The following is a 12,300-nucleotide window of genomic DNA, read 5'->3' as shown; positions in this document are numbered from 1 at the left end:
ATGAAAAGGACAGTGTGGGTTTAAAACATTTAAAATGATCAAAAGATTCTGTGTCATCTAGTTTTGAATCCTCTTTTTTAGCAGCTGATCTCAAGTTGTGGGACGGGACTCAAAAGTGGGTCACAGAGGTGTTTTCTGGTCATGATTGAGAGTAAAAATGCAGCAAAGATCCCATGATGTACAGAAGCCCTGATCTGACATATATCCCAACATTTTATTTGATTTTACTGTAATAACAAGTAAATTTTAGTCATTTTCTTAAGATTTCATCTTATTTATTTACTTCTCTTGGTATAACAAAGTTGAATTTCCAAAGATATTGAGGCGATTCCCTGAGAAATCCCAAAATGTCAGTGTTTTCATGGGAAAAGGGAGTACGAGAAAATGTTTGCATGCTTGTTAAATCATATTTGTTTCTTCATGTGTCTCCTTTCAATCCTGTTTTGTTCCATCTTATATTCAAACTGCAATATTTGTCATTAAAGTGACAGGATTTGTTGTGAGATTTAAGTCATGATTTGTCAGTAGGATGTTAGTGAGCCCTGATGCGTGACCAGTTGAGAACTACTGTCTTCTAGCGCCCTCTGCTGCAGACGATTGAACATTAAAATCACCTCTAAAAAAGTGTGATTTCAAACTCTCATGTTTCTGTATTTTGTTAGAAGAACACATGAAAGCTTTTGGCAAAACTTGTCTGTGGTTTGAAGAAGAGATTTCAAAGTTTTGTGCTGTGACAATAACCAAGTATTCACCTGTTTTCACTGACTGCACTTGACTAGACCACAAAAATCTCCCAAATGTGAGGTACGAACTAAGTTGGATATAGGTTACATAGACTTAAATGCAACTAATAACATATTCAAGACTTTATTGTTGCTGGTTATAGAAGTTTTATGAAAAATATATTTTAAGTAGAAAGTTCTACTTGTTTCAAGTTGTTAGCTGATCCTGTTATCTATGTTTAATTTATCGTTTTAGATCCTTTATTCATCGATATCTTTTGGGTTTGTTGACATGTTTGACACAAACATATCAATGAAATTAAAGGTGATTCTTGGCGTTTCTCACCCAGTCCGTAGTCAGCTGACTGGGGGTCGTCGTTGTCTCCGTCCTGGCTGATCTTGTGAAGATGCTCCAGGTAGGAGTCTGTGTGGAATTTAGCCATTTCTTCTATGGTGGCCACGTTAGGTTTAATAACGCTGGAGAGAAAGTGGAGAAAAACATACTTATCATGCATGAGCTGTCAGATAAAGAATGGATTTTCCACTATCTGATGTTTTAATTTTAGCCAATACTGATGAATGTGCACCTTTTTTTCATGGCTAAGAACAACAGAGTGTTTTCTGTACCAAAAGGCCATGAATGGTAAATATTCTCTTTTCAAATACAGACATGCTGTAATGAAAACGGAAAGTAATTTCCATAGATAGCAAGTCCATTATCATGAAATGTATTTTTCCCACATAAAAAAGCTTCCTTTAAGAGCTACAAACAGCAATAAAACAACCTGCTGATGGAGAAGAAGTTCTGCAGTAGGGCTGGACAATTAATTGAATTTTGATTGTGATTTCAATTTTGGCTTCTCATGATCATACAAACATTATAATCGAAGAAAAACGATTAATGTGTGCTTCAGAGAGTATTGTTGGGTTGTGTTTTTGGCTGTGTTATTACTGTTTTTTGCATGTTGCAAATTTTGCCAGTTTTACAGGAGTGCATGTAGATTGGATATTTATTTTAATTTATTGTTTTTTATTGCTATTATTTAATATATTGTTATTATTTTACTTGTTACTAATTCATTTTTGTTTGTTCTTTTAAGTTGTGGTTCAATAAATACTCAAATTTTGAAATCAATGAATAATCATGTTTATTATTCATGATTTCAATTTCAATTAAAATAATCGTGATTATTATTTTTTGCCATAATCATCCAGCCCTATTCTGCAGTGCACTAAATAACAATATGGCCTCATTTTAATCAGCTTATAATACACAAGTATATAAAACACTTAAACTTTACAGGTGTTATAGCTCAGTTGGATCTGATAAAGTCTCTACAAGCTTAAAATTTCATCTGAAACTATTGAGATAGTCATTATAGGTGTGGGTCAACAGGAGAAATATATCTTACATAACATTCAGTGATTAAGATGTGCATTTTGAATGTAAAATAGGTGCTGAGAGTGAATAAAATAGCATTAAAATAGATTTTATGATCCAAAACTGTTCCTAAGGAGGACCCCTGGCCCCAACATCAAGGTTGGAATGCCTACAGAGACCAAAAACATATTCTTATCAAGCATAATAGTGAGATCGATCTTTATAGATGTATTAAAATGATGAATCTGTGGAGTAGTGTGCCGTATAATGGCATGCAATACATAAAAATGTATGATTTGTTGTGGAAAAATTAATAATGCACCAAAAGTGAGCTTACATTTGTCTTTATATTGCAAATTGGGAATGCCTAAAAAGAGATGCTCTAAAAATGTTGCTTACTCAGTGTGACAGCTTATAGCCAGATGGGGATGGGCCACATATTGGTCTTTGTCTTGGGCTCCCACAGTATAAATAATATATATGGCCAATATTTATGCTGATATATCAACCAAATATTGACAGACATTTTCATAACTGCCAATACTCTCTATATGAGGTGTGGGCAGAAGTTTGAGCTCCCTATACAGCAGGTTAAAAACACAGAGAAAGATCTCCACATGACTGAAAACAGTTCATCATTATCCTCATCTGCTATTTTGAGCTAAAAACGACGTTGGTTTACACCAAAGCTAACAGCTAGCTGTTTCACGGTATTCAAAGCTGTCTCCCTGTGTTAAATGTAGCATACTCTTCCTATTATCATTGTTCTGGTTCATAGACTGTCATTAGCTTTTAACACTCACCTCATATGTCCCAGAAGTCCATAGGCTTCTATCAAGGAGTGGACCATGCTTGCCTGTACATAGAAACAATGAAATAAACATACAGAGGGAGAAATTACGACCAAAAATCAGAGCTAGTGAGAAAAACTGCCATTACCAACTCATTCAACCCAACTTACCCGGTTTGGTACTTTGGACAAACTGTCGCAGGTTTCGATGTACTCCGGGCTGTAGACGTACGCGACTCTCCGTTTACTGCACCTGTCATCATCGCTGTCTGCCTTGCAACTCATTTACAACGAATAAAATAGAAATAATTTAACGTAAAAAGAAGCTAAAAGGAAAATTCCCGGTGAAAAGATGCGAGCGGCGTCTTGTACCGTAGCCTGTGTTACACTATCAACATTCCCCACACGAATGGCCGGTTCAAGTCTAGTTTTCGCTGCTCGGTGGAAGAAATAACAACCGTCTGAAAAACTTTAAATGATACAAACTGTAGTTTATAGTTGTAAAAGATCATTTCGACTGTTTTCATAACTGACAAGTGAGAGAAAACTCTTCAACGGTTAAGAACATCAAACCTAACGTTCCTGCGCGCGGACGTTTTTCTAAAACGGAACGCAGGTGGAGCGAGAGGCATTGTGGGACTTGTTGTAGTTTTTAGTTCTTTTAAGTTAACGTTTCATGAAACCGATGTTTCATGTAGTTGGACTCTACTTTCAACCTTTAACGGATTGTACACTTAATGTTTAACTTTTTGTGAGTTAATGTATTAAAACTCATACCTTTAGCTTGTATTTATCCAGAAAAATGCCCTCATAAAATCGTCTAACTCCCTCAAACCTTGAGGATGAGTTAGGCCGAGCTACGTTTTAACCTTTTACGTAAGGGTACTATAGTGCAATATCATCGTAAAAGCACCATTACGATATACATCATACATTTAGGCCTATATTGTTTCACGTTTGAGATATATACAAGATGGGTACTTTTGAGTTAGTTGAAAGCCGCTGTAGGGCTTCTGAGATGCGTCACGCGGGCGTCATATTGAAGAGGTGCAGCCGCGGCAGACGCTTATTGTACATAGCAAGAAGTTTGTCCATCTTTTAATGCTCATAACCCACCGAAAAATAAATGCATTTTATGAAGTTTGTTTTTTCACAAACACCAGGAATGCATTTATCAAGCCGGATAGTTGAACTACTAAAAAATGTAGGTTTTCATACCAATTGTCTTCATCACAAGTTTATGGGATAATGCTTGAATAAATAGCATTATATTTGGAAGATTATATTAAAGGTTATCCTCATCATGGGTGGAAAGAAACTTACTAAATTTACTCATATTACTGTAATTGATAAGCTTCTTGTGTAAGCATACCTGTCTTTTGGGTAGTTTTTTTGTTTTGGCCAAAAAACAACAAAATAACATTTACTAACATAATTGGCTGTTTGCTCTGGTAAACAGAATAAAACCAAAACGTAGGCCCATGTAAAAATCTACAAAGCTGTTATGAATACAATTTAGGTTCACAGCGTTCACTCTCAACAAGTGTACTCCTGCCATTGCTCTTTCACAGTGTGCAAACTCCGGTGATTTACAGTAGTGTCAAGTTACAGACCACATATCAAAGCAATTTCCGGTAAAAATAAAATAAAGTAGTGTCAAGGTAATCGTAAAAGCTACATTGACGTGTGATTAAAATCTCTCCAGTGTAGGTCAGGTGACATCATGATATACGTTTAATCAAATACATTTAATTTTATTTTCTTAATCCTAGAAAACATTCTCATTTTGTAACCTCAGTTTTGATTTTTTAAATGCATCTGTAGCTCAAAAATTCAAAATTGGGATTGAAATAACTTAGAGGTTAAATAAAAATATATAATGTGAATATAACAGTATATAATAAGAATGGATATATGTTTTATCATTTTCTGTGGAATTCTCCATGACATTTTACAAAAATGGTGAACTTTACAAATCAACACATATTTTTCTTTACTTCTGCTCAATAGCTGTTCAAAACGTTTTGTTGAAAAAGGACGGTGCTTTGTTACTGATGACTGACCAACAATTGATCTCAAAGTCCTTTCCTGTTCTGTAGTAAAATAAAAAAGAATTTTAACTTGTATTTGCAGGACTTAATGCTACTACAAGTCTCTCCTGTCAGCAGCCATTAGACTCTTTAATGTGCAACATCTATTCACTGTGCTAATTTTATTCTAATAAACAAGAGTGATTTTTTTAGGCTTGTTATATTTACTATTTTTTAGCTTTGTTTTTACATGTATTTATTATTATTACAGATATCCAGCTTTTCGCACACTCCATTGCATTTTTTGTTTGTGCGTTTTTGATTATGCCTATCTATATTTTCCCATAGAAATATATATTTCTAGATTAAATATATGCATAGAAAATATATTAATCACAGTTTAATTTCTAAATGCAATTTAGGGAAAAAAAATAAGAGTAACTATTAATTCTAATCAAATATGTGAACAGGATTTTAAAATCGATCCGAGTGTCCGCGTTCTAACGAAAATGGCGTTTTATTTTGAAAGGGTGTTCCCTTACCTCCCTTTACTTCCGCTGCTCTCTGTGCTAGCTTACCGCAGGTTCAGGTTTCAGCATTTGCTTTTATCTCCGTCGCTGCCGCTGCCGTTGAGCTGTTTTTAAGACAGCCGGGCAGTCAGGCAGCTTTCTCGGACGTGTGAAAAGCTGTCTTCGTTTTTGGACTTGTTGGAGTTTGGAGAAGCGTTGAAGAAATGACTCTAATGTCGAGGAAATAGCGAGTTTGTTTTCCGGAATACTTGAACTGAACCATTGACCTGTCAGCATGAGAAGCAGGAGCAACTCGGGCGTTAAACTGGACAACTATGCCCGGATGGTGCACCAAACTATCTTAAGGCACCAAGTAAGTTACTATTTATGCTTTTATTATGCATTTTACACACTTAGAAGTTCAGTAAATCCCGTCTTGATATCGTAGCTGCCTCATACAGGTAGTGTTAGCTTGTTCATAGAGAGCTCACATTCATGCATGCAGAAGGTGAAGCAGTGATGTTGCGCAAGTCAGCGGCACTTTGTCAAAGACATAAACACACCATGCAGATATTACACACAGTTTACAACTGGGAAAGTGTAATTATTCATATAGTGAAGCCCGAAACAAAACTTCAAAAGAGCCTCATTTGGATACACCATAGATAATTTTTAAGTAGTTTTCGCATTTTCTGCTGCTAAGCTGGAAAAATACTATATTCTAAAATCCTTTAGTATGTTAACTATAGTATGTTATGGTTTAACAGCTGTTTAAAATGGAAAAACAGGTAGTTGGCATCCAGTGCAGTCAGTACAGAAAACTAAAAAATTATATAATAAGCCACAAAACTGTCCCTTAACATCACAATCATCATTCAGACCATTGCTCTAAAACAGTGTTACTCAACCAAAGAGACAAATTGTTAAAAAAAAAAAAACCTTTGCAAAAGCCACAATCTATGTAGTGAAAAGTGGCAAAAACAGCTTGAAGTAGCAATAAGATAAGTTAAAGGTGGCAGAAAGGGTCGAAAAGCAACAAAATGAGTGAAAATGGGAGGAAACGGGTCAGAACGTAGCAAAAAAAGTTGAGAAGTGACAAAAAATGAGTTACAGGTAACAAAAAATGGTCCATAAGTGGCAAAAGCGTGGCAAAACCCTCCTGAAAAATGGTATTTAATGGCAAAAGGTAGTGTAAATGGGTAAAAAGTGGTTAAAAATGTTGAAAAGGACAAAAACGGGATAAAAGTGGCAAATTGAGGTGGCTAAAATGGACAAAACTAGGTAAAAAATGTATTTAATGACAGAAGGTAAATTAAGTGGGTGAAAATGGGGAGAAAGAAAAACTGAAAAGGGGCAAAAAATGGGATAAAAGTGGTAAAAAAAAAATGGGTAGAAAGTAGGAAAAAAGCAGTATGTAAAATGGGATTAAAAGTAGGGAAAAGTGGTATTTAATGGAAGAAGGTAACTTAAATGGGAAAAAAGTAGGAAAAAGATGGTTTTTGATGGCTAGAGGTAGCTTAAATAGATGAAAAATGGCCCAAAAAAAGTTCAAAAAGGGCAAAAATGGGATTAAGGTGGTAGAAAAATGGGTAAAAAGTAGGAAAAAAGTGGTATTAAACAGAAAAAGGTGACTTAAATGTGCAAAAGTTGGACAAAAGTGGTAAAACAATGGGTAAAAAGTAGGAAAAAAGCTGTATTTAATGACAAAAGGTAGCTTCAATGGGTTAAAAAGTGATAAAAAAAATTGTTTAAAAGGGCAAAAATTGGATAAAAGTGGCAAAAAGAAGTGGCTCTAAAGGGCAAAAACGAGGAAGAAATGGTATTTGATGACTAAGGTAAATTAAGTTGGTGAAAATGGGAAGAAAAAACTATGAAAAGGGGCAAAAATTGGATAAAAGTGTTAAAAATGGGTAAAAAGTAAGATAAAAGCTGTATTGAATGGGAAAAGGTAGCTTAAATGGCAAGTGGGACAAAAGAGGCTAAAATGGGCAAAAAAGTAGGAAAAAAGTGGTTTATAATGACAAAAGGTAGCTTTAATTGGAAAAAAGTGGTAAAACAATGGGTAAAAAGTAGGAAAAAAGCTGTATTTAATGAGTAGAGGTAGCTTAAATGGGCAGAAATGGGACAAAAGTGGCAAAAATGGGCAAAAAAGTAGAAAAAAGAGGTGGTTTTTAAACAATAAAAGGTCGCTTAAATGGGTGAAAAGTGGTAGAAAAAAAATTTGTTAAAAAGGGCAATAATGGGATAAAGGTGGCAAAAAGAAGTGGCTAAAATGGGCAAAACTAGGAAAAAATGGTATTTAATTACAAAGGTAAATTAAGTGGGTGAAAATGGGAAGAAAAAACTGTGAGAAGGGGCAAAAATGGGATAAAAGTAAAGGAAAAGTAAAAAAAGTAAGAAAAAAAGCAGTATTTAATGGGAAAAGGTAGCTTAAATGGGTGAAAAGTGGCAAAATGGTCAGAAGGGCATAAAAGTTTCAAATTTTTTTAGGTTTCTGGGGAAATAATATTTAAAAAGAAGACATCAAGGAGCCACTAATAATCACAAATGAGCCACATGTTGCTCCAGAGCCCTGCGTTGAGTTTCACTGCTCTAAAATCAAGGCCAAGCCCCAGAAAAGACCTATGGAAAAGGAGGTCCTGGGAAAGCCTGGGTTCAAGTTCAACCTGTGGCTCCTTTCCCACATGTCACTCCCCTACTCTCTCATCCCTGTTAACATCTCTATCCACTGTCCTCTTCTCTGAATAAAAGCATAGAAAGCCCAAAAATATATCTTAAAAACTAAATGGGGTCCTAAAAACATTGAAAACTGTTGAGGGTCCCAATAAATAACAAGACCACGCCAAAAACAGACAGTAGTCAGTTTATATGTACATATTTTTAAAGAGTGACAGTATTTGACAGGACAGCAGGTTTTTAAAAAAAACATCTGGTGAAATAGAGGCAAGGTGGAAGGTTAAGGGTTGGCTTCAGCAAAAACATCTTTACATTGGCAGATATAACCTATTTTATATATTGGTCTTAAATATGACCATAATTAACTCACAAAGTCTTTCCAAAAAGAGGTGAAGAGGTAAGTACAGAATCCAAATCCACTGGCTCCTTATGTTTCTTTGTTTTTAAATATTTTAAAGTCAAGAAAGACTCCAAGGACAATGAAGAAAGTTCTGTTTTTAGTTGGAGAACTGATCTGACACCAGGCTATTTTACTCAAAGGCAGAGGAAGGGAGGTGTTTCTTTGCTAATAAGTACATCTGCAAAATATTAGTACTGTATATATGGTAAAACCTAAATCCCAGGCTCCTCATAGCAATTAAAGATGTAGAACGAGGGCATCCTAAACTGGAGATTTACCCTCTATAATATGAGACAAAGAAACACCAACAAACAAATCTTACACCCAACCTTCCCCGCTCCTACATCTTGTGGTTGTGTAAAAATTAGAAATGACTTCAGCTGGATTATGGAGGCAGACAAACTCGATGTAAGGTCACCTTTGAATGCGTCCCAGATGGCTGCTGGCCAGCCTGCAGTTGTACACAGCTCAGTGCTCAGATGGATCACTGCACTGATGCCTGTGGCAGCCAGAGCCGACGACTGCTGCAAGGCAGCGGTCCAGGGTCATGAAGTTGAATCCAGAGTGATGCTGGTCATTAATGTAGCGCTTTAAAGCCAGAGATCTGCACTGAATTCCATTTGTAAATTAATTTAGTAAACCTATAAATCCTCTGTGTTTTATGCATATTTTAGTTAAATAGAAACAAAAGACAGAGCCCTGGTCTGCTTGTGCAACTAACCCACAATGATGTTGAAAGAGCTAACTGTCCCAGTGTCTACGATGGCTGTACTGAAACAACACTTTCAATTTAACACTGGAAACATCAGTTATAGAGTTAACTCTTTAGATTCCATAGAGTGAGTAAAGTGGAGTTTTTAATTTGAGATACAACAAAAAAGTCTATTCCACTTCCTTGTGCTGTGCTTTCACGGTGCCTCAGCAGCTTTTGTGTTGTGATATTATCATAGTATGTTGTCAGATACGAAGTAACATCCTCTATGCAACAGTAGACAAAGGGGGGTTATGGGAAATGGAGTTTCGGTATGTTGCATGTTAGCCCATAGGTCCAGATACCGGGATAACAGAGATTTTTAACATGATTTTAATCTGAAATACAGTAACTACAGTGTTTTTTTAAAAATGACCCTTCAGTTGCTTTAAAAAAAAAAAAAATCTTATAAGTTTGAAATCAGCTCCATTTTCACAGACATAATTATATTGATGCTCATAAAACAGTGGTTATTCTAGTCAGTGTTAATTTTGGCAGCTATTTTTACTTTTAGTCTTAGTTTTTGTCTTTAAAAGAAATGTTTTTTAGTCACATTGTAGTCATTTCTGTCCTTTTTAGTTTTAGTCTGGTTTTAGTCGACTAAAACTCAAAACATTTTAGTCTAGTTTTAGTAGATAAAAAACCTCACATTTCAGTCTTTACTTTTAGTCCAAGCATTTATTTCCTTGCCTAAATCTGGTACCAAAACATGGTACTGTGCTCTCTGGACCCTAACAAACCCGGGGTCCCTGCTTTCTACAGCTGAGAGGCAGAATAGCTACAGATACGTTGTTTTTTGACAGATTTACCCACAGTGGAAAAATATCATGGATTTCCAATGTCCAATGAAAACTAATTTACATTTTAGTCTTGTTTTAGTCATCTTGCTGAAAACTAAACTTAGTGTTTGTAAGTTTGAGTCATCACAGATCTGTTTTTGTTAGTTTAGTCATAGTTTTTGTCATGGAACAAAAGGCTGTTAGTTTAAATAATAATTATAGTCGACAAAATGAACACTGATTCTAGTACCTCACTCTGGACAGACAGATGTGATTATTAGCTAATTGGCAAACAAATTAATCTAAAAAGAGGGAGGCAAATTATGTTATTTTTTAATTGGTGAAAATGTAATACAATTAAAGCGTCTTAAATAATAGTCATAGTTAGCTCCGTCTGATTTTATGGAGAAAATAACAAGTGTTTATTTATTTATTTATTTATTTAATTTAACCTTTATTTAACCAGGAGAAAACCTCATTGAGATTAAAAAATGTCTTTTTCAAGAATGTCCTGGCCAAGACAGCAGCAGTGAACAGAGTTTCAGACATACATAAAAACAGTCATACAACATAATACAAGATATGTAGTCCATATGCAGAAATAAAAAAAACACACACACACAAGAATTTAATCAGCAGATATTTACCGGAATCAGCCAGAATTAAGAATTAATCAAAGCATTTACATCCAGATGTGCCTGCCTCCAAGTATCAGCTTTCTCTTAAAAGTACCCAATATTGTAGATTAATAAATAAGTACATTTATTTTTGACTCCTTTCATTCTTTGTGGAATACTATATGAAAATGCTATGAAAAATGGAATTGTTGAAATCAACACAAATAACTTAAAAACGTAAGTTATTACACAACAAATTAAACAGCAAAATTCAAATTTCTTATTAATTATAATGATGTTTAAATATTCAAAAGTGACAAACTCCTACTTTTTAAAAGGTAGAAAAGGATAAAGTTGATGATTCTGGACTGGATTTTGTTGTATGAACTCTAAAACACAGGAAATCTGGCCGCTATACACCTGTAACACTGGAACAAAAAGGGATGAGTGTGGGGTTGTGGGATATTTATTTATTTTCTTGTTCGTCTTCTTCTTAGTATTATTATAATTTTTAGCCTAGTTTATATATATATATATATATATATATATATATATATATATTTTTTTTTTTTTTTTTTTTTTTTTTTTTTACGTAATGTACATGTCATACCTGCTCTGATCCCGTTTTGTTAATTTTCAAATTGTAAAAAAATTTTAAAAAGGTTCTGCTTATGTTTTGTAAACAATGCACCCTTGTTGAAAGAACTTAAGAACCTTGATAAAAAGAGAATGGAAAAAAAGGTAGAAAAAACTTAAACATATATTTACAAACCCAATTCCAAAAAAAGCTGGGGCACCATGGAAGAAACAATTTTTATTGACAACATTGACAACATATCAGATGTTGAAATGGAGACATTTTACCATTTTGTGACAAATATCAGCTCATTTTTAATTTGATGGCAGCAGTGCATCTCAAAAAAGTAGGGACAGGGCAACAAAAGGCTGGAAAAGTAAGTGGTATGAATTCAAAACAGCTTGAGAAGCATTTTGCCCTAATTAGGTTAATTGGCAACAGGTCAGTATGCCTGGGCATTAAAGAAGACTTTTAAAGAGGCAGAGTCTCTCAGAAGCAGAGATGGGCAGAGGTTCACCTATCCGCAAAAACTGCATTTAAAATTGTGGAACCATGTCAGAAAAATGTTCCTCAACGTAAAATATATCCCACCCTCTATAGGACATAACATCACCAAAATATTCAGAGTCTGGAGAAATCTTTGGGACAAGGCCAGAGGTCACTCATGGAGACTTGGGATCTTTAGGCTCTCAGGACCGAGGCAAAATGGAAAACTGTTCTGTGGTCAGATGAATCGATACTGCCTGCAGTCCAGACCTTTCACCAATAGAAAACATTCTTTTTTTTTTTTTTGTAATCTGGCAAAGAAAATCCTAGATTTTTGAGTAGCTAGAGTCCTACATCAGACAAGAATGGGACAACATTCCTCTCCCAAAACTCCAGCAACAGATCTCCTCAATTCCCAGATGTTTACAGACTGTTGTTATGAGAAGAAGGGATGCAACATAATTGTGGCCCTGTTCCTACTTTTTTGAGATGCATTGCTGTCCAAAGTGAGCTAATATTTTTAGTAAAATGAAAAAAAAGTCTCAGTTTTAACATCCAGTATGTTTATGTTCTATTGTGAAT

At 34.9% G+C, this 12,300-nt stretch overlaps 2 protein-coding genes across 12 annotated transcripts in view; one reads left to right on the top strand and one right to left on the bottom strand.

Moving 5' to 3' along the window:
* The window catches only part of hdac8 (histone deacetylase 8), a 189,445-nt gene extending 186,006 nt beyond the window's left edge, over nucleotides 1-3,439 (bottom strand). For 2 of the 4 annotated variants that reach the window (XM_041779682.1, XM_041779684.1), the window contains exons 1-3: nucleotides 3,065-3,439; nucleotides 2,907-2,959; nucleotides 1,069-1,199 (exon numbers count right to left, since the gene is read on the bottom strand). In XM_041779682.1, coding sequence (XP_041635616.1) covers nucleotides 1,069-1,199; nucleotides 2,907-2,959; nucleotides 3,065-3,178 — 298 coding nt within the window. In that variant the 5' untranslated portion in view covers nucleotides 3,179-3,439. The remainder of the gene's footprint in view (nucleotides 1-1,068; nucleotides 1,200-2,906; nucleotides 2,960-3,064) is intronic. The other 2 variants (XM_041779686.1, XM_041779685.1) reach the window with 2 other exon arrangements.
* A 2,068-nt stretch (nucleotides 3,440-5,507) lies between these two features.
* phka1a (phosphorylase kinase, alpha 1a (muscle)) overlaps nucleotides 5,508-12,300 on the top strand; it is a 30,795-nt gene continuing 24,002 nt past the window's right edge. For all 8 annotated transcript variants that reach the window (XM_041779202.1, XM_041779205.1, XM_041779204.1 and 5 more), the window contains exon 1: nucleotides 5,508-5,805. In XM_041779202.1, the coding sequence (XP_041635136.1) occupies nucleotides 5,728-5,805 (78 nt within the window). In that variant the 5' untranslated portion in view covers nucleotides 5,508-5,727. The remainder of the gene's footprint in view (nucleotides 5,806-12,300) is intronic.

This window comes from Cheilinus undulatus, linkage group 22 (assembly GCF_018320785.1).
Source record: "Cheilinus undulatus linkage group 22, ASM1832078v1, whole genome shotgun sequence".
In the NCBI taxonomy this organism is placed as follows: Eukaryota; Metazoa; Chordata; class Actinopteri; order Labriformes; family Labridae; genus Cheilinus; species Cheilinus undulatus.
The sequence above is the reverse complement of the archived record's forward strand: the minus strand, read 5'-3'. Positions and strand labels throughout refer to the sequence as shown.